General features: G+C 41.3%; 2 protein-coding genes across 5 annotated transcripts in view; one reads left to right on the top strand and one right to left on the bottom strand.

The window, feature by feature from the left end:
* LOC110987074 (neuronal acetylcholine receptor subunit alpha-7-like) overlaps positions 1-3,819 on the top strand; it is a 34,937-nt gene extending 31,118 nt beyond the window's left edge. For both annotated transcript variants that reach the window (XM_022249496.2, XM_087136759.1), the window contains exon 10: positions 2-3,819. In XM_022249496.2, coding sequence (XP_022105188.1) covers positions 2-529 — 528 coding nt within the window. In that variant the 3' untranslated portion in view covers positions 530-3,819. The remainder of the gene's footprint in view (position 1) is intronic.
* Positions 3,603-27,911, bottom strand: part of LOC110987075 (neuronal acetylcholine receptor subunit alpha-3-like) — a 39,178-nt gene continuing 14,869 nt past the window's right edge. For all 3 annotated transcript variants that reach the window (XM_022249497.2, XM_022249499.2, XM_022249498.2), the window contains exons 3-7: positions 13,442-13,581; positions 12,733-12,777; positions 12,085-12,194; positions 9,913-10,906; positions 3,603-8,783 (exon numbers count right to left, since the gene is read on the bottom strand). In XM_022249497.2, coding sequence (XP_022105189.1) covers positions 8,637-8,783; positions 9,913-10,906; positions 12,085-12,194; positions 12,733-12,777; positions 13,442-13,581 — 1,436 coding nt within the window. In that variant the 3' untranslated portion in view covers positions 3,603-8,636. The remainder of the gene's footprint in view (positions 8,784-9,912; positions 10,907-12,084; positions 12,195-12,732; positions 12,778-13,441; positions 13,582-27,911) is intronic.

The raw sequence follows: 27,911 nt of genomic DNA, 5'->3' as shown, positions 1-27,911 counted from the left end.
GCTTCATTGCATCTTACTTGATTACCTGCCGTGGATACTGCGCATGACTCGCCCGGGCCGGGAAATCGCCAATCCCTGTTACTCTAAGCACGTGACCGGCAAACCGAAGAAGGACTTTGAGCTGATGGAGCGATCCCCGCTGCGCAACCGCGCCACGGGGCTGGGGGAGAAAGCCACCCGCAACGGCATCCGGACGGGGAACTGCCACGGTTACCTGAACTCCACAGACGCCATTGGGGTGAAGTACGCCAACTACGCGACGGGCACCGGCGGCGACGGGGCCGAGGTGGAGCCGATGCTGAGCGTGGACCACAAGGGCTGCACAGGCTGCACCAACAAGGGACCTATTCTGGAGGAACTGCGGTTCCTTACCAACAGGTACCGGAAAAAGGAGACCGAGGACGAGGTGATATCCGACTGGAAGTTCGCGGCCATGGTGGTGGACCGGCTCTGCCTCGTCGTTTTCAGCATCGCTACTCTCCTCGTCACGTTTATCCTCCTGTGCACCGCACCGAATTTCGGAAAATGAGGGCTGGGGAAAACGAGAGCCATCGCTTACGTGCCATGGTGGCTCGAAATGAAGAGAATGTCTTTCACTTGGGTCATGTCCTACTTCCTTTACACAGTAGAGACATGCACGACACCAAGATTGTTTATTCAGGCATTTTGAAGAACAGCATATACCTGTACCGCTACAGTCAATGGTGCAGGTTCGCAGCTCCCTGGATGACACCATTTTGGGAAGGTCCAAGCAGGGAAAGAATGACAGTTCTTTGAGAATTTGCTGGGATTTCTGCTGTGTTAGTATATTATGGATATTGTTAGGGGACCAGCTGAGGACACGGTAAACGGTTTAAATCATTTTCACAGCAATTTTGGCGTGAAACCGAGGTTAGAGGGAGACGTAACTGGCTGTCTGTTTTTCATGAAAACATTGTAAAGGGATGAGAAACCTGCAGAAGATATACAGTAAAAGAGAAGGAATTAAGATGCTTGGAGATTATGAGTTGTCTTGGGCTATTTTTGTACGGTCTTTCAGCACGATTTCCAATCAGATGTTCTCAATAAAGCAGCGACGTTCAAGTTGCAGAGAAAGTATTGATTATGAAGTTATAGCGTACCCTGAAGGTTATAAATAAAAGATAATTTCTCGTCGAGACAAACAATATTTTGCCTTGTTGTGTGTTGGGTACTGAATAATAAAGTAACATGTAATACTTGGTACTACCCAGAAATAGCAAAGGGGAAACAGGTTTAAGTGGGTTTATTTTGGATGACCGCATAGGAACATTTTATAACAATTTCTTGGCATCCCTAGAGCAGTGTGCTAGATTTAAGATACATTATCTAACATTTTGAGACCATAAGTAAGTTTAAGTATGTAACTAAAAAAATGACCCACTTAGGTATGACAGTTCTTTCTAGAAACGAGTCTGGGTTTGTTATGCATGATTTCAGTCTCTGGTCAGTACAGGTCAAGATACATCGTTGGACCTTTTTATCAGAACATTGGTCATTGGGGGAAAAAGCCTCTCGTAAGGCACCTGTTACATTCAGCCATGGCAGTATTTATGAAACCTACGGGAAGAAAAGAAAACAGCCTACAAATACAACAGTGAACAAAGGCCCGTAGTGTTAATGCAAATTATGAATAAGAAAGCGTTAAATTCAGGTGTGACGAGGTACGTTTTAGTGGTATACTGGGTAGAAAAATACACAATGACTATTTCCAGTGTGTTTTATAAAACTATATATATTTGATGTTTCAATGACATTTTGCTAATTGACGGGCACTTGTATGCATCCTATTGAATCAGTGTTTTGTGTTGTCTAAATTATATGGAATACCATGACGTTGCTTTAATTAAGGTGACTGACCACTGGATGTACATTCGATGTAATTGGTGTTGTACATGTATAAAGGAATATGTTCTATATATTGTACAGTAGTAAGTGCAGGCACGGTTTGGGTATTTTGCAGGTCAAACAGTTCAATGTGCAAGTTTTTGTTTCTTTGTAGTATATTCTATGAACTAATGTATAAACTAAAGATTAATATCGGCATTGATTACTTAGCTGTGATGGGATTTCTGCCCAATTTTTGTAAACTCATGCTTATTGCAAGTTTTCCTGAAAAGTTTAAGACCATTCTCGCTTTTCAGGTCTATACATGTATGTCCTCAGTGTGGCTCCGTAAGTAGCCATTAAGGGCCCTGTGCACAACTCGGAATGTTTTTAGCACTTAAAAGGTTCGCATTTGTGCATGTAAAATTTCAAAGTATTCAAAGTAATAGGCATAAGGAAGGAAATGTTTTGAGCTCACTCGCAAAAATGTGGAAGGGTCGAATCTTGTCTATCAATATGTCCTGTACTAATGTCTGTTTATTTAACCAATCAGACAAGTTTTTATCTGAAAAGGGACTTAGCTTTTGCTTGATATTATATTGAAGATTCACATTAAAATGTTTTTCACCCCATTGGCATTGTTCATAGGTAAGTGGACGAGGATTGTTGATCCATTGAAATTAAGTATGGGGCGCTTTGCCGTGCTATATATGTTGCAGATAGCATCTCTTGACAATGGCATTCCTGCATAAGAGCATATGCGGCTCGCCTCTTCGTGAAAGAGTGGCGGAATACGGTGTACGTGGACTTTTGAGAACGTTTTAATAATGCTTTATTTGCAATAGCATGTTTAAATATCACAATTGTTTTAAGATTTGAAGCTAATTAAGAGTTGTAGAGGTAAATTTCCCTGGTGGAATTACTTCTTGTTAGATGTGTTTTAAGTATACCGCGGTAATGTTGTCGCCTATAACATCAATAGATTTTAAAGAGTGATTTTTGTTTTTTGCTGTATTGTTTCTTTAAGTGTGTGTCTAAATATAAGCAAATGCTGCGCCCGAAATTGGCCGTAAACTAAATGGCAGGCGCAATTTTTTTTTCAACTGTAAGACATGTGCACCAAAAGTACAATTGCTTGAACTCACCTTCTGCACCTGTACCGACTTGACAGGGCTTTGGTCATGATGACGGCTATTGGACCTACACGATTTGAATGTAAAGGCTGGCAAGTCAGGGGAATCAACCCTCAAAAGTGAAGGCCATCCATGAAGTCCGAAAGCACAAAATATGCCCGTGCGTATATACGTGCATACGGCTTAAGTCTAGGTGTTTCCTCCGCCCGTCGTAAGCATGGCATACGCGCCGCATATTATACCCATCACACTTGTCAGACTACCGCAATAAATGTGTGTTATAACCGGAGTTCGTATAGCTTCCAGTGCATGAAAACTGCTGCTAGTGGCATGAAACATGTTAAAGTACGTTGATTTAGTGACAATTGTTTGAAGACAGCTGTTCACTTAGACTCTATTTAATAACTTTACGCAATGGTGGGGGGGGGGTCTCCAGGCACATTCTGAGTGCAATGTCAACAACACCCTCCGTACAAAATGTACCCTGTGGGCAATTCCTTGGGGGTGATTACGTTATTTCACCTCCAGATGACACAGGGCAAGTGAATTTATATATTTACCTCAAACAGTAGAAAAAAACCCGACTCTCAGTATCAAAGTAAAATACTTTTGAAACACAAAAAATGACCAGAAAAACATTATTTATCTCCCTTTATTTGCTTTTTGGAGCAACATTCTTATGGAAGTATTTAATAGTAGTAATCAAACTTGACAACCCGTGTCCAATGGCACCTATGGACATCCAGGTCACCATTTTAAATATCAAATAATACAAGGAGAAGAAAAGGGAAAAACAGTAACAATCAACTTTACCGCCAATAAAATTTCCATTAATAGTTCACGTCGAGATATTCGGTATTTGTTTCTTTTCTGTACCTTTGCCTATCAACTGTTGATCATTTTACCTGATTAACTGCTTTTAGGCCTATAGACCTGCTAAAACTGTGGTTCCAGAATACTGATTTGGTATATGCAGAATGACAAAGCGCTGAGAATAAGTGTTTTGAAGCTAGTTTTGGGTTTTACCAAAGATGTCCTAACAAGTATTATCATAATTTTGATTATAATCAGAACTTTAAAAAGGGCGACGCCTCCAGTCCATTCAAGGATCTGCCTTTTCCCTTAAAACAGACCTTTTCACTAATCAATTCGTAATTGTACACGCATGCGCACCAATGGCCTTGGCGGTAAGTGCCATTGAAAATGTACAGGGGTGCTATTGGGATCATTTTTCTCTCAGGTTTTTAGGGCTTTGCTCATTTTTTCTTCAGAAAATCGCACTAAATCGTTTTTGCTATAAACCAGCACGATAGGTGATCGGGTTAGAAGCGGCAATCTTGTGCGCACAGGAAAAAATCACGATTGTACAGTATTTTTACAGAGCACTAAAAATATCACTTAGATTAGAAACTAATTGCAAAAACAAGTGGGATTTTCTGAAGAAAAAACTTAACAAAGCCAGAAAACCTGAGAGAAAATGGTCAAAATCGCACCCCTGTACATTTTCAATAGCCCACATACACTTCTGGCCGCCAAAACCATTTGTGCGCATGTGTGCATGATGAATTTATTATTAAGAAGGTCTATAAACTTTCCTCCGATTTTGGTATCCGTCATAAGTTTCTTCACCCTATCATTGTCAACTGACGTGGAAGTATTTGTTATCGATATAAAACAAATTATTAATAGCCGACCGGCGGTTGTATACAATTCAACCGGTGTTCAAACTCAAAGGCGCATGCTTCGTGTAAAGTAAACACATGAATTTAAAAGATTAAGTTAAATTTTCAGGCATTGTCCTGGTCTGAAGAAACAGGCGGTCAAAAACAGATGAAAGCAAGTAAACAAGGGCAATAAACACCAACCATTACACGAATCAATCTGGAAATATACAAATCAGTTCGAAAACACTGATTGCCTCCCGCTGCTGAGACATATTTTTCGAATCTCTGCAGTCTTTATTGGGACAGGCCGAACAACTGAACTTAACAAACACTGCTTGCATGGTATCGAATATCTGAATTCATCCGCTTATCCGTAGAGACGTGTCTTTCAGGTTCGACTACAGCAATGCTCAAAGGTGTATTTTAATGTTCTAAGAAACCAGGAGTATTGCTTGCATTGGATGCACGGTGATTGGAGATGGTTTCTTGTCCAAAGATCAAAGAAACATCCTTAACCACCCATCAGTAAATATCACATATTTTTCGCTTAGATGAAGTCGCTGACATATTTTTGACTAGATAAAAACGTAAAGAGAGTGTCATTGGTGCTATAGCTCTGAGCTTTTCATTTTCGACAAATGACTGACCTCTTGCAGGCGTCTGGATGAGAAACTTAATCTTGTCGTTTAAAAGGACTGTAGTGAATCAGATTGAATGCAACTCCCACATTTTGACAGTTCTCAGAGCCAAGTGCTTTGTCAATACAGTTTAACCTCTGAGATGAAATATCCAAGCAAAAAGTGAAAATATCCCCAACGGGCAAATGTACTCATACAGATGAGTAACGGTGAGTAAAAGGTGACAAAAAGGTGTATTGGCGTCACCTTATTTTTAAACTCACTATCAGACTGCCCGAATATCCCATTGTGACTCAAAGCGGCATAGGACAATGACCTCCTCCACTAGCCAGATCCTTCTGCTTATCAACAAAATTCCTTTATGTAAACCTTCGTTCGACTTCAGACAGTGACGTATGAAAAAAAGCTGGACATTTTGTCAATCTACTGGGGGAGGATCCAGGGGGCGTGGAGAAGCACGCCCCCTTCCCTTTCACCAAAAAATAAATACATAAAAAGAGAAGAAAAAGAGGAAAGGGTAAGACGAAGCTAGCTCATACTGCCTGAATCGCACCACAGAGCGCATCGAATCCAAACTTTCCCTGGGCCCCTAAGCAGGCCTTGGACCCCACACCGTCATGGCGCTACACGCTCGCGGGCAGTATAACATTGCTGCTGTATTTCACGGCCCCAATCCCTTTGGTAAATCCTGGATCTACCCTGATTTTTTTTCAAAAAAGTCGCCACGAAACACATTAATGTTTACTTACAGAAGATTTGGAAGGTCATTTAAACAAATTTAAAAACATTCTGCATCCGTTGGAACTTTCTGATAGGAACGGCTGCACAAACGGAACTCACACAAATGCCCCCAGGTGATATTTCATCTGTCTCCACATTTCAAACTATGGGAACATATTAAAAGCAAGTATTTTTCTGTCAGTGTGATTTTCACCGAAGAACTGATTCCCCTGAAACTTTTAAGGACAGGGAAAAGGGAAGAGGAGGAAAGCGCTTGTTGCAGTGTTTGAACAAAAAAGAACGTAAGCTGGCTTATTGTTATAGTGTGCACCGGGCTCATTGTAATATCCAGTCCGTGAATGATGACCCGGTAAAATGCTCTGCTTGCATTTTCTAAGAGCGGTGAAAATTCTCTGTGAGAACAACTGACCCCCCCTCCTTTCACTGATGAGACACCTTTTGATCCTTGTCGGCAACCCTCTCTACGGTTTAGAGCAGACGGTTCGTAAATAATGGACCACGTTTCATAACATGAGCCTTGGCGACACCTGGTAATGAAACAGGAAACGACTCAATTTAAACAAGAAAGTCTCACACAGACTGGAAACCTCATATACCAGGAATCTAGCTGTAGTTTGTTAGGACGTGCACTGCAAGCGATCGCCTTACCCGTCTCTCCAGCGACATCAGGAAAAACAGTTTATTTAGCAGAATACATACGCTTTTACATGCAATATAGTACACTGTATGAATGATAGTTTATGGTAGTATGAAATGCATCAGTAGCCTATATGTAGCTGTTTTACATAAATGAACCGACTGCCCTTCAAACCCGTATCACCACCGTCATTATTTTTGAAATGATAATCAGTATTACAAATAGACGCCGCAGCGGTCCTCCATTTCACCAATCGGTATACTCCCCCTGCGTATTTACAAAAACCGATAAACATTCACAGAATAAATACTTTAATTCCATCCGAAAGACTTGCCAAGGAAAGGCCTAAGAACATGTCTGCAACAAGACAAATGAATACTTTTTTTTTTAAATGTGACTGTCCAACTCTCCATGAAAAATATGTATACTGCTTTCATGCTTAATTGCTTATTTGCCACAGTGTCGCTCGAGGCTGACAGAGAGATCTGCACTGGAACCCAAAAAACCAGGCCTGCCAAAAATACCGGATTATTAGAAATTTTACAACTACAAAAGTGAACCGTGGGTCCTGCCACTCTATAATAATTCACTCATATTGCAAAGTCATCTTTATACATTAAAAAATCTAACAATGTCTGCTGTTATTTTAGGGTTTATTTACAAGACGTTTAAATTGAAACAAAAATCACTAGTTAAGCCCTCTGAAAATATCAGTCGCCTGACCCTAATACACAGCTTTCTTGCAGTGAAGTCAGGACAACAAAGATAAGGTAGTCACAACACCAACATCAAATTCTGCTTAATTTTTGGCTAAACTTTGTACGAATCACCATGTGAAAATCACCAGCAGTGAGACAAAATGCAACGAATGACGGCGCTGTTTACAAGATCCTCCTGTGGATTCGAATGGCATACAGGGGCATTCAGGTGAAACGGTGTCTCCAATGGTCGCCATTCTGTATGAAAAGCGCCACCACGACTCCAGCGCCCCCCATCTTCAGACTGAACTACCGTGCAGTCGAACTCCACCTGCGGAACTTACTATTTGAGCGCAATCCTCCACTCAACGCCTTTTCATCCATTAAAAATAATTTGAAAGAACAAAATACTCCAAGTAACTTTTATCAAAGTTAAAATCGGTCAATTGTAGTCCAAAAGCATGTAATTTAATTCAATTATCTTACACAACTCGTTGACGGTTTTTTACCACCGTTGGAAGAAACAAAAAATTCCGATCCTCGTATAGTTTCGTAGTTCCCTACAAGAAGCGAACAGCAGTGTGTGGCATAAGCACCAAGTCTGTCGTATTATGTACAAGTTTGTGCGGCTTAATCCCGTGGTTGGTGGTTTCAAATCGACCTTCATTTCTGGAGCCAAAAGCTCTTCCGTCCTTTTGTCGGATCAGTTTTGCTCTTCTGACTTCCTAGATAGCAAGGGCTGTCGCTGAAATCTGTTACCGTCGGTTATGCTGTGGTACCACAAACAAAAGCGACGCTTCACACACAAAACAAATCCTCGTCCGATCAACTCTAGGATACACATGGAGTAAAATATCCAAGTCGGTCGGAACTTGTTACGCTGTCTTGCTGGTCTAATGCTTACTTCCTTTGGCAGGACTCTTGCCTCACCACCCAAGTAAAAGTGCACCGCAAATCCTCCAATCCGATATCTGTTAATTGTCCTGTATAGCAAGTGGCACAGCCGAGGGTCGCTAAAATTGGAGCACTGATTGAAAGGAATCGGCACGACGAAAATGTAGAAGGTGAAAATTGTTTCCCTTCACATTTGTTGAAACTCTAAACGCTGTTGTACACGCGCGCTTTGGCGAGGTTCGGCGAATAGAGATGTTAGTTTGTCATTTTGGATTCTGTGAGGGATTTTTTTCAAACATTACCCAATCGACAATCATCCTTGAAGTGTTTTCATGTAACCTTGACCATAAAAAGGAAAAGCGCGAATGTGGCAAACAAAAGCCTGGCTACGCGCGTTGTTGTTCCTTGACCTCCTCGAATATAAGGGGTGCGGATAGGATGATACCGCTGGTACCACATATGACACAGATGAGGAACACCCATAGGAAGATCCGGTCAATCACCGTGGCAACGTATTTCCAATCATCTGTCATCTGCAAAGAAATCACAAATTGAGAACACTCGTCACGCTATGTTTGTCAAGACCTCCGCTGAATTTCATGCATGGGGGCTCTTTGAATGAGGTCAGCGGCGGTTTGCAAACGTGTACACGCAAGCCAAGAATGTACAACCCTTGCAATCCTAAAGACCATTAAAATGTGTAACATTTATAGCCTGTCTGACGACCTTGGGTAGACACACCATATCAAAAAGTCATAAGTAACTGAAAGGTGACTAGGGGAAAACATCGCAGAAGGCGATCATGGATCCTCTGTCATTGCATACAATGAATTTTTGCAGTCTCAATTACTGAGAAATATACCCACAATTTGGCGGGCTAAAAGTTTATGCTAATGAACATCACAAAGCGTTGAGAAGTTGCGTTGTAGACTATATTGTTCTGGGCATGCGTAAAGGTCCTCATTAGGAACACTAGTTTACATTGAACAACATGACAAAAAACAAAAATAACTAACAAACAATCTACCAACGCTCAGTAGCTGATGGTAATTTTCTTTCATTAAGTGACATGAAGTAATGTTTGCGTCAGTGCAATGACATCCTTTTGGTTTATGACGTCACTGGTACCACACAGGTATATTCCCCATTAGCCTCTGCACGAACAGTTGGACACGTTTTGGCTCATACTTTTGTGACAAAAGTCATGTTTTTTCTTTGTTTATGTCATCTTTTGATGATAGTAAGCTGCGATCAGTGCCCAACACTGCTTTCCATGGAGGCCCTCAGATTTACAACGTGAGTCAATGGTAAACAAGGGAGTCTCTGACAACCACCCGCATTTGCCCGCTCTGTGGAGAGGAGACAGTGAGAAGCAGTTACAGTTTTAGAGGTGGGGGGGAAAATCCAGGAGAATATTATGGGTAAAAACCCACGGAATCAGGTGGGATTGAAAACCCACTCCACATGTGGACCGAGCAGGGAATTGAACCCAGGCCGCAGAGGCGAAAGGCGAGGAAAGAACCACTAAGCCAACCAGACTGAAAAGACCCTCTTAGACTTCTGCATAAAGTTTTTAAAGCAAAAAATAGAAGAAACTTTCATGGTATTTGGAAGGAAAATTAGCAAAGGCATTGCGCACAGGGAAAAAAATGTACTACCTACCCTGCTGTAATCTTCCTCGGTTTTGAAGTGTGTCGCAATAAACCGCACGCCGTCAACGGCTTGTTTAAACTCCTTCGAATAACGGGTACCGCCGGAAGATTTGGTGGATTCGCCATCACTACCAGCCACGTCGTCCGACAGCGTCCTGAGCTTGAAGCCTGGATGATGGTTGTCGTAAATGTCCCGACCGTTACTCCGAGTCGAGTCTGCGTCCTTGTGGACGACTTCTTTCAGCTCGAAGTAATTGGGGTCTCTCTGCGTGTTTTTGTTCACCTTGCTGGGGTACCGTTGCGGGCGCTTCATGTACAAAAGGGGAGGCAGGATTTCCAGAAAGACGCGGCGTACCCAGGGCTGCATGATGTGCGTGCTGGGAGCCCGGTAGTGGATATTGAGGACGATGACAGTGATGACAATGGACAGGGTGACCAAGACCATTGTGAAGAGAAGATACCGGCCGATGAGCGGGATGAGCAAGGAGGTAGGGGGAATGATCTCGGCGATCAGTAGCAGGAACACAGTCAGCGCCAGTAGCACCGAGATGCACAGCGTGATCTTCTCGCCGGAGTCCGAGGGGAGATAAAACACCAACACCGTCAGGAAGGAGATGAGCACACAGGGCAGGATCAAGTTGACCGTGTAGAACAACGGCTTCCTGCGGATGATCATGTTGAAAGTGATGTCCGTGTAGATCTCGTCACAGCAGGGGTACTTCACCGTGTTCTTGGTACCAGGCGTACCGATGATATACCACTCGCCGCTCGGCCAGTAGTCTTCCAGGTCCACGTCAGGCCCGCCCAGGGGCATCAAGTCAATCAGCAGGCCGTCATAAGTCCAGGAGCCAAACTTCATGATGCACTCTTGCTCGTCAAAGGGGAAGTACCGCACATCTATTTTACACGAACTTTTGTAGATGGCCGGTGGAAGCCAATATATTGTCCCATCGGAATACACGAGAGCTTTAGTCATTAAAGTCACTTCGTATTTTCCGTCAGCACTACAGATTGCAAAAACAAAACGAGCATTGAAACGAATGAAAAATAAATTCAAAGTATCTCGCACGAATTATAGAACATTATTCGAATAAAAAAGAACCCATCGAGCTTTTCCAGTCCATTATAGAAAGATTTAATCTGGTTTTCAGAAAAACATCTTGACGGAAATCGGTGTTTGAAGTGTCATGCACCTACATTGTGTTTACACAAGACGTTGTGCAAACGGCTTCATTTCTGTACAGTCTGGTTACCGGATTTAACACTTGACATTACTCGGATAGCATGTGCAAATGTGATGAGTGCTTAAGACTTATAAGGGAACGAAGGTAGATAGAGCTACGCTCTTTAGGCTCTCAGATGTCAAAGTGAATGAAGTCAACGATATATAATTGGCCTGTGTGGGCGGGATATACAGTCCTTATAGTCCTGTATAGATTCATCACTATGTTAATTCACTACCACGTATATCGGCAGTACCTATTCGGCAACGGATGGTGCTGATTCATCCACATGGTGGGAATTCAACATTAAACGGTGTCTATTTAACACCAAACTTTGTTAATTCCACACCACATGATGATGGAACAATGTTGCATGTTGCAAACTCTATGCCAACACTGCACGTTGACACCTCACGGCAATGACCCAATACCGCATAATTGTGAAACTCAATATAGCACGATGTAGAATCAACACCACACGTCGTGAATTCGGCACTCCAATTTGTTTAAGAGCCAAACTCTGTCAATCCCAATCCTTCTATTGTCCATGACAGTAAAGTCGCCAGGCCACTTACTTCGCCACCTTTTGTCTCGTCTGACTGGTTTTCACAGTAAGTGGCGAATAGGGAAGCTGCAGTTGCGACTGTACCGTCACGGACGTTGGATAGAATATTTCCTTACCTCTTTAATTTAACAAATAGAACGATCATTATGGGCTAAAAAAACCTCTCCCAAGACTGCTTATTTTCTAATTGAATGAAACGACGATGTTCTGATGCAGAAAGTGACCGCCCAAGATTGTTCACCTTTTTAAGCGGTAAATGTTTTAGGGTCACTCTTTGAAGCAATGTTAATTTTTTTAATACAAAAAATTGGAAACCCCCCCCCCCAGCAAGTCTCGCTTGGCCCGCAGACATGCTGCACTCAGTCAAGCAAGTTATAATGTAGCCTGGACTTACTTGTTGTAAAGAACAATATCTGGAAGCCAAATCATAAGGGCTGGGACTCGAAGAATACTGATACCGTCATAATCGTCTGGATTCCAAGTTAGCTTGTAGTCGTTCCATTGCTGTGCAAAACATATACAGCTAACATATTACCAACATTTACACGACAGAATTTTTTGACAAACTTTACCAAACGGCTGGAAAATTCAACATGAAATTTGGTTATCATAACTGCAAAAGTGCATCATATTGGTGTTTTGGGTAACTCTAAATTGATATGGAAACCTAAATGCTTTTGTTTCAATTTAACAAGGTCCAATGAGGTTCAACATCACCACTGTGAGAGTGAACCACTTTAAAAGTTAACCAAATATTGAAACAGCAAAGGAAAAGAAAAGGATAGGAGGTCTTCTCATGGAAGGTAAAAAATATATGTACAACCTGACCTCAAAATTACTGTTAATGATTATCATTGGTTATTTACAATGTGTTCATAACTGTGTATGTTGATCAGACCAACAATAACCGCATTAAAAGCATAGTTGACAGATCTGCTGCTTTGAATTAGGTCCAGTGGAAGTTTCAGTCCTTTCCGTCTTGGTATTCAAAGAAACGCACGACGATAAAAGTATTCAAGGCTTAAAGGCAGAGAATACGAACCTGTTTAAGCCACACGTTCGTTGTCATTATTTGATTTTTCTCATCCTGCAGTTGCAGAAAAGAAACAAAAATATTAAAAACAGTTTTTATACGAATGCCCAAGAAACAGTGTTTTGGAAACAAGATAGTGGCCCAATCGTGGATAAATTCAGATGAAGACGGTTCGAAGCTGCAGGTAACAGTTCAAACGTCGTCTACAGCAATTTTCCAGAAGCGTCAGTGAGCCCGTACTTTGTCAATGGACCCGCAAGGTCTACTTTATCGTCCCATTTGTCATTACGCCCATTTTCAAAAAATATTCAGTGCATAAATTTGTTATAATACTTTATTAAAATAGGATTTACCAGCAGAATACCTCGCAATGGGAAAGGAATATGAAGGGTTGACAGGATGATTTGGAGGGGATTTCGGCTTCTAGAAAATTGCTGATTGTTTTGACGAGATTTTTTTTTCAAGAGAGCATTTCAGTTTTTCACTACAGGCAGGGAGGTACATACAACAAGTTTTTTGAAATGCCTTTTATCTAATTGGCTCACAAACACACAGCTCGTGTATTATTTGCGCCAGAGGACATGCCATCCTTTAACATGGCATTCCCCACATAGTGTAAACAATTGAGGGCGCGACTAGTCCTCAGTTGGCACACGCTTTCGGTTGAAAAACGTCAGTTGAAAATGAGGTTGTAAATAATGTTGACATTTGAACTTACTACGTCGATGAGTTGGGACATTGTCAGTCCGAAGTCGACCACTAGCGTTTCCGTGTTGTTTCTGACTGGACGGATGAGCCGATTGTAGCCCGTGAACAGTGTGTTAAAAAGCCTTTCCTCGGCCTCGGACGCAAGGCAACCTGGGAATAGGATAGGTGTAAGAAGGTTCTCTTAGGTCAGGTAAGGTTTTAAAACCTGCTGCAGGTAACAGCTGGCATATTGCGGAACACCATAGCGGTCGCCGACTAAAACGGTACCATAAACCGACTACTGGGTAAGAAGGGTGTGTGGACACCCTGCAGGACAAAAAAACAAGACCTGTTAAAGGGTGAAAGAGCTCCGAGCGAGCCAACGGCTATCCACTATGGGCTCCTGTTAGGGCAGTTGTCACATTTGTGTGCCGATGATACCGCTGGCCGGGGCCTTAAAGGAGGATCCTTAAGAAGGTATAAAGGTAAAAAAGTTTGTTTGGAGGAGGTATTGTGCATTGTGTTTTTTAATTTAAAAGTGAATAGGAATGTTGAGCTTCCGCAGACGAAAAGCAAAGCAGCATATGAATTCAAATTATACGGACGTCAGTGAATCAACAAGGCCCGATGTGATCATTGAGAAAATTGATATGGTTTAATTTGCTGTTCGAGTTGTCTGTCCCCTCGAATAGCAGTCCTGTTTTTTGTGCTTTCGATATTTCAATATATATATTTAAAAATATGATGACATCACTTAAACCGCACAGGCAATGCGTCTAAGATCTATCATGATTTGAACGGCAAGGCAGACTGGCATCAAGTCTACTGTTACTGCATTATAGTAATGATATCACTTCTGTCTTTATACAAATACGTTGTTGCTTCGGGTGGGAAAAGTCTGCACATGGAAGGGTTGTGAAGGAGTCAAATATGGATTCGACACAGCAATATATTTTTTCTCTTTTTTTGCATGAAATGGCGTCTTTTGGCTTCTCTTCTTTTACGTTCTCCAAAATGTTGATTGCTGTAAACAAATTTGTTCCGAACACTTCTAATCCGATCGTGTCTCTTTCAGACTCAGACAAGAAGCACTTGTGTATAATTTGTAATCTTGATCAATTTTTATGGTGAAACCTAACCCCTTCACATTAAAGATTGCACACTACTTATTTTTAAAGCGTATTACCGTTCACAGCAATAATAGTTAGTTCCACCACAACAAACGAGATATTGCATACTGTGTGTTTGCACTTCATACATAACACGCATTTAACACCTCTGGCCGGAACAATTTACACAACGGCCAATGTGCATAAAGACGAAGGATCGACTTGGATTTCCAAAGAAATCCCCGGCAAACGCTTTAGGCGAAGCGGGCCCTGTTTCCCTGCTCATCTGGATTATTACGGTAGCTGTCACAATGCGATATGACCACGGCAAATTGACATGACGGCTCAAGTGTGTGGTTTCAACCACAACGAATTATATCTCGCAGAGATGGAATATAGGGGCGGTTGGAAGTTGCGGTTTTCGCACAATGGCAGCGAAATGGCAGCCATTCATAAATAATTCAAATGCCAGACAAGTAATGCCTTCAAAACGAATCAGTCTTAACAAAATCCTCAATAGTTTTAATCAGTTTGAAAGAAACATCCGAGCATTGACTAGGGGAATTCACTGTGCCTTCAGCTTTGCCGGGTTGAGAGAGGCCGTTGCGTTCAATAGCTGTTTTGGTATGTGGACCAGCCGAAACAGTTCTTGTCTGTACTTTATTCTCAGAAAGTGACAGCGAAAAACACAACCCCTTTGCAAACGTTCAATAATTACCGAATTAGTTTGTTGACAAATAATGAAGTTGATTCGCTCTACGTTGTGGTAACCGAGACATGTGTATTGAATTTTTGTTAGCAATGATACGCGGCAATTATAAAATTCTATTAAAGATTAAAATATAATGTTACTGTTTGAAAAAAGCTTCATTTCAAATCGATAATGTAGACTCATTTTAGAATATAAAGCTGAAGTTTATACTGTGTTGCTCTTTGATTCAGAATTCTTTTGTAATTTAATTTCTCAGTTGCCATCATTATATCACACAAGAGTTAAAAGCTTTCCTAACAGTTTTTGTTACTTTAAAACAAGCAACCTCCACCAGGTCTGAAAAGGGGCAAGATCAGCTTTCGTCGTCGAGATAACATTGATACATGTTGTTTTCTCTCAGACGGGACACAGGTCTGGCCTCGCGTCCATGACTTGAATCAAAGGAGCCGGGGGCCCAGTCTGGGTACCCGTCCATTTGCCACCTCATTCCAGGATTTGATTACATTAATGAATGCCGTTATCGAGTGGGCAGGCCGAGGGGCAGAGTACTCGGGACAGGGGATCGCCATGGTAGAGGAGATGGAGTCGGGATGGGGTGTACCCCGTGGGCAAGAAGCATAGCTTCACCCTGGCGTCTATGAGTGGTTCAAGACCGGTTGGTATTCCGTCGGATGCGGCGACGTGCGGCAAGGCGTATGAATAATTTGCTAGCCCTAATGCCTGCCTGATATTGCCTGGTGTACACACATACGGTCACGCGCCGCTCATTTCTTGCGGTGGCAAATTAAAGGTGAAATCTGACATTTGGCCCGGACCAAATTCTATCGATTTTCTTGTTCCGTTTCTCTGGGCATTGATTCGGTAAGTTCTTAGATGTGGCCATGCGTCGATGTATCGCCACATTACACGTTGTATGGTGTAGGCCTACTTGAACTGACGAAATACTGCAAGAAATGACCACATCTCCCTCAACTACAAATTAAGAGTACACAATCAATTGTACACAGGGATGGGCATAAGTGAGAACAGTTTATGCTTGGGGGGTATGAAATGAGGTGGAAATCTTTAAACACTCAACAGAAGAAAAATGACAGTTGGGACGTGAAGGGTCATCAAATTTAGTCATTTATATATCAACTTCGCGGTGCAGTTCACTTCAAATTGTGCAAATGCCTTGCTATGTCCAATAAGCCTTTTGCGAGTTAAACAGAAATAAAATCTGGTACACTGAGTTATCTGATTTCACATAAACGTTGCAATTTGAATTTCCCAGACTAAAGACATTGTTACTATACCTCGTGATTCGGGGCAAGCTTTTGCATAGTGATCACCATCTCTGGAATGGACTGGTTCCTTTGTGCCCTTCTTATCCTTTGAAAACAGTGTATTGAGACAAGGCGTCTCTTATGTAACAAAGGAAAAGCTTGCCCCGAATAACGAGGTATAGCAACGGTGTCTTTAGTATGAAGAATTCAAATTATGTTGAAGTGAATTTAAAGAACTCGGTGTACCAGATTTTATTCCAATTTAACTCGCAAAAGGCTTATCCCGAACTCCCACACAAAATGCAGAATGCATGACTTGATCAGACCCCCCTTCCCCCGAGAAGGCCTCTTCTCAAGTCTGCAGAGGTCATCACCAAAAGTGGGCCAATATCTCCTTCAAGTGAGCGGGAAGAATATCTCTCCCCTTCGGTGGGGAAAAATAGATCGGCGCAAGATCGAGCTATACTCTTCGACCAATGGGCACTTCTGAGAAGGGCAATTTATCTTCAAGATCAAACATTATTCATGGAAATGGGAGGACGCGGTGACTTTAACCACCGAATCAACACACTTGACTTTGTTTGATCAGAGAATCCTTCTAGAGGTAAGTGAAAGGAGGAATCCTCTCCAGAAAGTCTGCCCCCGAGCGCCAAAGGGAAAAAAAATTCTCCCGCGCTTCCAAATTGGGAATTATAATTCTGAAGACGCAGTCGTATCCTCCCGATGGCGTCTGTAGGCAAGGGATAATTTCTAAATGGAAATGACTTTTGATCTCAGCGCAATCCTGTTTTGAAATTACTGACCATGCACTGAGTATAGGCCTATCTAAAGATCTAATGTTTTAATTAGATTTTAACACGTGGACAGTGTAACAGAAGAAACGAGCTGAAGAAAGTAAAAAAAAAAATAAACAAGGGTAAATCTTTGAATTTCGTGAAAGCACGTGTACCTGGAAGCAACAAAAGATTGGTGTCATCATTCGTCACAAAACCTGTGCTTAAGGTTTGGATTCTTTGTGTTGTTTCTACTCTGAGCCGTGAACGTGCGGGACATTCACCATGACGGAACAGTCAAGTAATATTGTGCGGTGTAAGAGTGCCTTAGATAACGTGTCTCTCAATACGACTGATTGGCCGTATAAGAGCCACTAACAACCTTTAGTATAATGTTCTTGCGGACTGACTGAGGAGCGTTATTTCAAACCAAACCACAAGGAGGGCCCGGCCAACACACTACATATAAACAGCATCATGTTAATTCTGACATTTCCAGACAGAGAGGCGCTCCATCGCCGAGTATATACTTATGGAGCCCCTCAGGAAACCGAAGCAGAACATATGCAAGAAAGGACCTCCTTTCTCTCCCCCGGAAGCCTGTATCGGATGGTTCAAATCTGAAGTAACAGCTCCAATACTGACGCAGGAGAAGAGGTAACTCGCTGCTCTGACGGACCGAAGTGATTTAAAGAGAAATTCGTCACTTACTGAATGTGCGTGGAGCCAGGGGCATCCATACGGACACTATTCACTGGTTAGGGTGTCCTGCTTGAAATTACATCTTAAATTGACAAGAATGTCCCAAAAAGCTTTCATCTCGTTTCTCTGAACCTCACTACAGAGAATAAATGACATGCGCACGCGTTTTGTGATGTACAATTGTAGGCTACTTTTTTCAAGATGTATTTTTTTTGTAGGCTACTTATTGTACACGTACGCCCAGAATAGACCTATGATGTACACTATGTAATTTCATAATATACCTTACTAGATTTTGGCCAAAAATCGGTCACGTCTGATGATTGTTAAAACGGGCAAATCCATTTCCATTACATAATTTTAGACGGGACAAGTTCAGTTTAATTATGCAGTGCACCGATGCCCCTCTTGAATATAACCAAATTATCAGACGGAATGGTGAACGTATTTTCAGGCTTATCCCTGAGATCTCCGTAATAAGGCTGAAATATTTGCGCGTGTCCATTAGCTCTCTGCGTCCAAACGTCGTCCTTGCTCCTCGATTGTACTTTAAACAGTTGATCTTTGCTTCACCGCGTCCCGGCTGGGACCCACTGGGGTGATGACAGCGCTCTCATATCCCGTTTCAGACCCGTCTGCGGATGTCCAACCGGGGAGCATCGTGTTGGAGATATTTCAGTTGAGGTGAAGATAATTGGACGGAAGCACGGCATCGAGAGCATTCAATCCTCTGTTGTCAGCTGCTTAGTTATTCTGGATCTCTCCATTTGCTCTACGTCGTCCATCCCAAATGTTACCGAAAGTCCTTTACTCTTAACATCTGAAGTTGTTATACTTGAAATGTTTATATTTTTGAACCAGCTGCCCGCGTTATGGACAACTGTCTTAAAGCAGCGCCTACGAACCATCACTATCAAAATTCACGGGATCCGTGGTTTTAATAACTTAGATTGAACATCCAACTCAGCAAACATTAGGCATTGTTTGACAAAGTATGCCGCAGACAATTTCCATTCCCAAGCATTAATGCACTAGTTTGGTATACTCCCTGTTGTATAATGGATTTTTTGAAAGCGTTTCGTACGATTTGAGGGGCTCTAAAAAGAACTAATACGGAATTTTTAATATGATTTTGGAGATCGTTAGATTCCAGGAAAGTTAATGTCTAGCATTCAAGTTTTCCCTCGTGCTTTGAACGAAATTTACACTCTGGCTAAGGGTGACAGAGATATTGTCAGTGGAGATATGTCAAGTGGCCATACGACATTCAAGGGATAAGTTCTAATGGGGGCAGATTCCGTTTTCCTTTTTTTGGGGGGGGGACTGGAAGAATGACTCTTGCTGTACTTAAAATTCATTTTTTCTTTATACCGAAGTAAATAAATTTAAAAAATTCTCCATGGGTGAAAAGACAGCTATCAATTTTTAAACAAAACGCCCATTAAACAGAACGCGTATTTTCAATATTTTAGGAGAGAGATTTTAAAACGGAAAACCTTCAACAGAACGAAAAACCCTGCTAACTTCAAATGCAGTACATGTTCATTCTTCTGTTGTCCATCCTCACTTCGTAGTTGTGTTTATCTACGCTTGGACGTGTTCCCTCTAGAAATCCGCATCTCACCACACTGGAACAGTTCTAGACCAAACTAGACTTCAAGCGCATTTGCATTACAGCATTCTAATGACGAGATCGAAGCGGGAGATGCATCAGAAAACAAGACATGGTCCATAATGGCGTCGTACTATCGCATGACGCGTGGGCGACGGCCAGGCTACATTGCAGGCATACCTTTCGTTTGACAGCTCCCGGGTTCAGGGGGTACAGGCTCATAATTTTACCGTCACAATCAGAAGGATTTCGTTATTATTCGTATGCTTTAAAGGAACCAGGAAATAGAAAGATTTTTATAAATTTTACTAAAAACCTTTGAAATTGCATCTTCAGGTTTTAAAAACTCATTTTAAATTTTTGTTGTGCAATTTTAACCCATATTTCGATGCTTTTTGGTTTTATGCTAATACAATTTCCATATTCATGACCAGAACTATGATGTCATTCAAGGCACTGAATCTCAATGTTGCACTGATTTGTGCACAGAAAATTTCTAGATTTTTTTACCACTGCTACGGCAGATTTTATTTTCTTTGGCAATTTATTGCTGTGTAAGTATATGGCAATAATCCAGCAAAAATCCTTTTCTCAGAAATGTTCCCTGATAGCAAATTTGGGGTTCACAATTTGAACATTGAAAACATGCATCCTGAACCATGTTTTCCTGGATTTACATCAAAGCAAAAGCGCCCTCACTTGTCCAGAAACGTTTGGTCAATTTTTAATGTTTGGAAAAGTGCACCGTTCAGTTCACGTAACTCAAAAAAGATGTCAAACAGTCTTCATACATGGAAGAAGAGTACAGAGATACAAAAAAAAAAAAGATTCCAAGAAAAATCCATTTCCTGGTTCCTTTAATACTGTGTTTTTTCAGCTCAGCAAAGGTGGGATGCACACGATCGTTTCACCTTACCACATCGTCAAATGGAATTCGTTTCGACTCTACTGTCATTCAGCGTAGGTTGTACCCAAAAAATCTAAATTCCAGAACCTTTAAATTCATTATGCTATGTGACTGTGGAACATCACAACGAAACAATAAAGTAAACATGGCCTGTGAACGACGAATTACATGCAATGATGAGAGTGTGAACAGTGTCTGAATACCAAACATAAATCTATGGCAGAAAGTAACTCTTGAAATGGTACGTGCACCGAAATACAAAATTATGCCATTTTCTTGTGTAAAATTTAAACGTTTGTAAAATCCTACTCTGATAGACAAAATTTCAGTAGACCTAAGACATAATGACGTCATGCTGTAAAAATAACGTTTAGAGTTTAAACGCTTTTTAAACCCTTAAAAAAACACAGTTAAACTAGACACGTTTGCTTAAATGCGTTTAGGAACGTGTTTAAATGCTAAACGCTTTTTCATGGTAAATGTTTAGCTTGTTGAAATCTGGTTAGCATTTAAACACATTCCTTATTTAAACATGTTTAAAAATGAACAAAAATAACTGCTTAAACTCTAAGCCACTTTTTGGAGTGATAGAAGCTAGGTGGGGATGAGATTCACCAAGCTCCGAAAAGAAAGTGAACATTTAAACAGTCATCATTATATGTCTTAGGCCGCGTCCGAAAACTTGTGGCTGTGACCGGACATAACGCGTCAGCTCCTGACCCTAGAAACCACTGCAGAGCGGCCCAGTGATAGCCATTTTTAGTATGCATCGGTGGCTAGCCGCTGGATATCGCTAAATGTCCACTCTCATGCAGCCAAACAAGTCGGGACGATTTGTGTCGTTTATGTCCAAATGTGCATACAATGGGGAAACGAACGTTTGCATATTCTTAGCAACGGAGGGCAAATGGAATAATCACGCTGGAAAATGCTTTATTCACAACCGAGATGAACAATTGGAATTAAACTGAGTCTTCGCTTTGTACTTTTCCTTATGGTGCACGGTATCCTCAGCAAGATGTTGTGTGATATGAAAGTGTCCCAACCTCTATGTAAAATCGCATTTTAAAAGACAATGGTGGTCAGTGATGCATACGCCCGGAAGAATAACAATTGTATTTGTTTAATTATTTTATCGATTGTATTAACTGCTTTTCAGTATTAACCTTTTGAGGTAGGATTACATTTTTTTAAACATCCTATACACGCACACATAAACCTTTGACAGAAAACAGACAAATTTTTAGGAAACCATAGTGTACGAAGTATATCATACTGCACGAGTCTAATTTAAAACTACGGTTTATGGCTTTATACATGTTTCTAAATCGCCTTAAGAAATTCTGTTAGAAAGACCGTGTTAAGAAAGCAAGGTTTAGAGAAATGTGATAAAGGTCATAATGACCAAAGAAACACGTACTACCACCCCTAAAGAATGGAATCAATTCCCAAATGGCATGGTTACTTTCCATTCTGACATGTCCTCTAATGAAAACCCCTAATGAGCGGAAACTGGTTTTCACTGGCTCCCGGCCCCGCCTGACATTGCCACAGCGCAGTAATAACTGCACTCCGTCGACCCACAGCTTTCGCAGAAATTTAATTACTGGGATCACATGTTCTCGCGCGAGTCCACTTTCATGTAATGTTTGCGTGCGCAAATCACTGACGGGCAGTGAGCGCGACTTTGCTTTCCTGTACGTATACGCCCGATGCTTTCCGGCGAGGTGCTGGTTTGCGGCTAAACGGAATTGCTCGGTGCTTTCTAATTTGCGGGAATGGATTAAGCGGATCTGAGTTCGGCACGTTTGCCTTCTTTGTTTAGGTGCCATCACAGAAATGTTTAGACCGCATGGTGCTGTGTAGGGAGACAGAGACTTGCTCCCTGACGTTTATTATGATGGCACTGATTGAAAAGCTGGCAGGAGAGAGGGCGTTGTCATTAATCATGTGATCCACAACATGCACGTGACATCAATGAAGCGGGTCTCTTTCAAGTGCGCGGTCCGCATCTCATCAGTTTATGCATCTGCATACTCCTCGCTGAGGCTGCAGCGAACACTGAGAGGCACAGAATGCCTTGAGTGCAAGCAAGAGAAACAACGCGGGGTGGATAATTCTGGGGCAAAACACGGGTCTTTAAACGAATCTAGAAGGAATACACTCCAATATTTGCATTTCGAACCGTATCAAAGCCTCTTAAGTTTACAAAGCAAACAAAAGAATCCAAAAAGCGTTGTTTGTAATAATGTTAAATAACTGCATTTGAAAACGAGACAGAACAGTTTACGAAAATACATCAGGGAAGTAAGAAACCCCTAAAGCCGTGTATATTTGAATATGTCTGCTTAACTCTGAATATTGTGTATGTGTTATTAGAGTTCCATATAACGACACCACTAAGTTTCCTTTAAAATGTTACAACAGCCATCAGAAAGTGATAAAATGTCCAAAAATGTGAAATTTAGCTAAGCAAATTCTAAGGCATTTACTAAGAAAAACAGGTCTCATAGGTTTGTGCACAGGGGCATCAAGTGTTGTGGAACTCTTTCCTGTCATTTTCATGTCTTAAAATTAAATCAGCTAACTTAGCCAAATTTATCTTTAATTAAAAAACATAAAAATCAACGGAATGTATGGGTATACTGCAGCGACAGTTTTCTATAAGAGGTTATCATTCGTGTTGCAAATGACGGGTATGTAGAACATTCGCCGGCAATGACCAACAGATGTAGAGAGAATTTGATTATATGATACCGTCTACCGTGTGGGGTGGATTTCATAAAATTCAACAGAAATGGTGTCACAGGTCACATTTCGCATCTAGCGTTACTTCAGGGCATGCTATCTCATAGTGTCTGCGACACTGACACAAACTAAGGCGCGATACGCGATTTGTTCCCACTGAGTATCGGGTTTAAGCGTTTCAACGCAAGTTAATTATCTAAAGGGGGCACGGGTAATTTTTATGTCACTCTGAATGCATAATTGAATTTCGTGAATGTGCATCTTTTGTTAAGGCACGGAGTGAGATTAACTTTAGTATTCGTATGCGCTAATGTCCGTTATTGACAACGGATCGTGATTTGAAGGTTCGAGTGAGTGAGTCCGAATGGTGCCCGCAAAATAATACCTTTAACTGTTGACTGAAATGTTTAATAAATGCGATGATCAATTAGTCTCCAGCCTTGGGCTTAAAGATCGAGACTTTACGATATATATTTTCACCGACAGGTTTCCAATGGGACAGTCCTGGGTATAATTGAACCACATCTTTACTCTCTTTTGTTTCAAGCTCGGACAAGGCCGTCCTTGAGCGGTGTGAATGCAATTGCTCATCACACGACGCATCGATCTGCCCGCAGATTAGGCCCTAAAGCCCTGTGTAACTTGGCACTAACCCTAAATTACATCGTGTGTTACAACGCACGTCCGATGTATCTGTCCACACCTTCGCGCTTGATAGGTGTCGTTCTCTTCACCTCTAATGAACAACACGGGGATGTGAATTGGACACAGACGATATTTACCACGAGGATACAATTAGTGCTTGGCAAATACCCAGGCATGGTCTAAATCAGTGTCCATTTAACAAATTACAACCCATCAATGCGCACCTTGCCAAAATTAGTATGTATCATAATACAGAAGCTAATTGTGGAGATATTCCTGTACGTAGAAGACACAATTATACAGTATATAGAATGAAAGTTTACAAATCTAAGAGTCAAGCCTAATGCAGCTCTAACAAGTCTGTCTGCAACTGATTTGAATTTCAGATCTGATCGAGTTGGTGAGATGTACTTGTTAAGTAGATTACCCGGTGGTTGTGAATGCGCTGAGCTACCCGTGGCACTCATCGACATCAACCTCAATTAAAAAAGCATTTGATTACTATTTCAATTCCAAGAATCAACCACTGCTGGCTAAATTTGTTAACATCTTATCATCGGATATCTATGTAAAAGTGCACTCTAAAATCTGTGCTCAGCAATTAAATGCGATCTTGCTGTCACTTTGTCAACATGTTTAGATGCTAAAACTGTGGTTCCCAAATCCTACACATCAATGTCAAATTGATTTGGTTCCCAATGTCAAATTAATATCATCCATGCAAACGCGGAACACTTCAAGCATTTAAATCTGTCTACGATCCGATAGCGTAAGTGTTTCAGTTCAGTCTAACGGCTTAAATAACACAGTTTTTGCAGTGTTGGCTGCATCTTTCGGACTTAAACTTTTCGTTCTACACACAAATTCATAAAATTCACACGACAGCTATAGAAATGAACATGACAGCGTTGAAAAAATCATTACAGCCGTCATGGATGTTCCACTTACATTATAATACTCCCCGCGTCTCCGATATATTGCACCCAGCTGTGTTTCTTTTTTTTCATTATTTGAGGATTTATGGCGTCTATACTTTGTACAATTATTTTTCTTTACGTTATCAGCTAGGGAATGTAAGTGCGTAAGACTGGAAAGATTATATCCTTATGGATAACTGCCATATCTGTGTCTACATAAAGAATGCCAGACTCAGTGCAGGAATTATTGATACATGTTCATGTATACTACAGGATTATGTAAAGGCTGTCTGGATGTGAGGGATTGCGATATACTGCTCCTGCTAATTATGTATAGACCGGACATTAATTCGTGCTGAGTGATGACCATCAGAATCCCCCCTCGTGGGCTTACATCCTGCAGGGCCAACATTTGGTTCATCTTTGTCGGTGCTCAACATGGAATTGTGGCTTAAAACAGTACATGAAACCAAGACACGCAGTACAGCCCGCAGTTTAAGACTATTCATGAGTAGGATATCTTTAATCGAAAGCAAAGTGATCCCCGTAATTGCTTTTCAGCAATTTAAGATGTGTGAAATGATAAAAAAAATCTCAAAGTGAAGTCAAACCTTTGTCTCCAACGGTGAAAAAAAACTCAATCAGGTTGCTCAATCGAACGTGGCCACCTCGTGAATGAAGCCCCTGGATCAAACATTTCGCATCTTGTTTTGCTAGTCATAAGATATCTGTCATAAAGTACAGGGTTTGGTATTTATTTAGTAACGAGAAGACGTGTTAACCTGGCTCAAGCATCAATACAGTTCATTTCTTGCAACGTCAGGTGTATGCTACATCTGTTTCGTAACCATTTCGTTGCATTGTTTAGCCGGGGGTTAGAGGGAGCTTTGCTTAATTGGTCCAACCATGCACATCGGTGTCTGGCAGAAGAAGCAATTCTTGGCCCAAAGCCTTTCCACTCTAGAATTCCTCACACGATGGTGCCTTGGAAAAAATATCAGCTAACGAATGTTTGAAAAAAACTCCCTCGGCCGCATGCTTCAGATTCCAGTGAACCTCGCTTCGCCCTGATCACGGAATTTTGAGATGGTTTCACTTTCGGCTAGCTCGTCTTCCTTATCGCGGTCGATTAATTCGAAGCGACATTATATCATTCTGAGTCTGCTTTATGGCCCAGACAAGCATTTTATTTTGAACATTGAAGGACGCACGGTAGGGATGACTTTGACGGAACATGCAAGTGATGCGCAGCTTGCGGTTTGTTATGTTAAAGCTGCACACACCTGACTTAACATCCGGTTGAAGAAAAACATAATGAACAGTATCAGGCAGCGTCGGCTCGGCATTTTACAATACACACGCCCATATTATGATCGATGACTGGCGCTTTGAAGCAAAAATCCAAGTATTTGCCAGGTGCAGATGAACGAGCACTGTGAGCTTTGATAGAACAAAACAGAAATGTGTTTTTTGCAATGGACGTGTGAAATAATAATTCTTTAATTCGATAGGTTATTGTAACAACAGAATTTCCCAAGACCGATACCAATTCAGGGTACATGTATGTGATTTTCAAAACTTGAGTGTCGGGGGAAAAATAAAGCAGTAGATTAAACAGCGTTCCCTAAGATCGCATATTACAATGTCACATCGGCCAATACCCTTGCTTTGAAATATAATATATATACCAGTACGTTCCACTGTCAAAACTTCTATCCTTTAACTTGTGATTCCAATTAGTGATTCAGATCCCTTATAACAAGCAGTATTTGGGCCGCTCTTGGAATTTCTCATATACATGTAAATATTGGAAGTTCTGTATTTACATTAAATCCAAATCAAAGATCATCACGTACAATGGTTAATTTATCACAGTGAGATTAACTCCATACCTCCTCCCTGCCATCATCTGACCTCTGAGTTCATACCCAGAACTGCCCATGTTTTAAAAAAGGCAAAAATGTTTTCAACTGTACATGTGTGATGTTGAAAACTCAAAACGTTGTTGTTGTTACATTCCGTTACGATCGAATCGTTTTGTTTGTTTCTCCCCTTATTTTAACCTTTAAAATATCACGAATTTCAGACACTGAACTCAATGCAAATATTACTGGGACCCCTCGGGATTTGGCTTGTACTTTTTTCCACTGCATCGCTGTTGGTTTCACCATAGAGCTACAACCCAGCTCTATGGTTTCACACACGTCACATCTATCCATTTAGAAGTCGCGACTTTCAGCCGTTAACTGCAGTGTCATTAATCACCATTTAATTCTAGTGTTACAAACTAATGACTCTGACTGTGACGTAGAATTACAGGCTAATACAATCCATGGATCCTATTTGCTCAAAATATATTGATTTTTTTTCACAGGAAAGATAAAATGGGATGCTTTCTGCAAAGATGAATCACTAATTTTACAAGCACTCATCGGCAGAGCTGTATCTTCTTTTTTTTCACTGTCCCGCGTCAACGTTGCATCGCCAATCTTTACTACGATTCATTTTTTTCTCCCAGTATTTCATGACCAGATATCTGGAGCTATTATGGAGTCTTAAATTTAGATCAGGGCCACTGCCTCCGGGGTTTCGTAATATAATTAACCAACTGGGAGATCGCGAGGGAACTCCTGTCCCTTAATGTGGCGAGAACATTATCATAGTGGATCCTTGGAGAGCATGCACCATCCCATAGCAGTATGCGCTATTCGATTATTGCACCTAAGCTCTATCGACCCCAAGAAATTCCCTCTCTTCTCACTTTTGTGACGTAAAACGTTTTCTATATAAAGAAGGAAGGACTTAGTTATCAGAGTGTTTTGACAGTGAATTACATTTCATTATCGTCGAGATCCATCCAGCAATCAGCTCATCATTGCGGGTTTTCCACGTCACATACTTTGTACTTCAGGGTGTGTTCATATCTACTGACGTAAAGATCGGGCACAATTAAAGACTGTGTATTAGCGCTGTTTATAAGCTTAAAATTGACAGTCCCGTCTCCAAGATGTTCTGTGGCATTCGTGATTTAGTGATTCCAGGTACTTTATCAATTGGCGCATAAGTATGGGCGCAAATCTAATTTTCGGACAGTTATTGTTACTGTCCGAA

This window comes from Acanthaster planci, linkage group LG05 (assembly GCF_054643075.1).
Source record: "Acanthaster planci isolate LZ-2023a linkage group LG05, COTS_SCS, whole genome shotgun sequence".
NCBI lineage: Eukaryota > Metazoa > Echinodermata > Asteroidea > Valvatida > Acanthasteridae > Acanthaster > Acanthaster planci.
The sequence above is the reverse complement of the archived record's forward strand: the minus strand, read 5'-3'. Positions and strand labels throughout refer to the sequence as shown.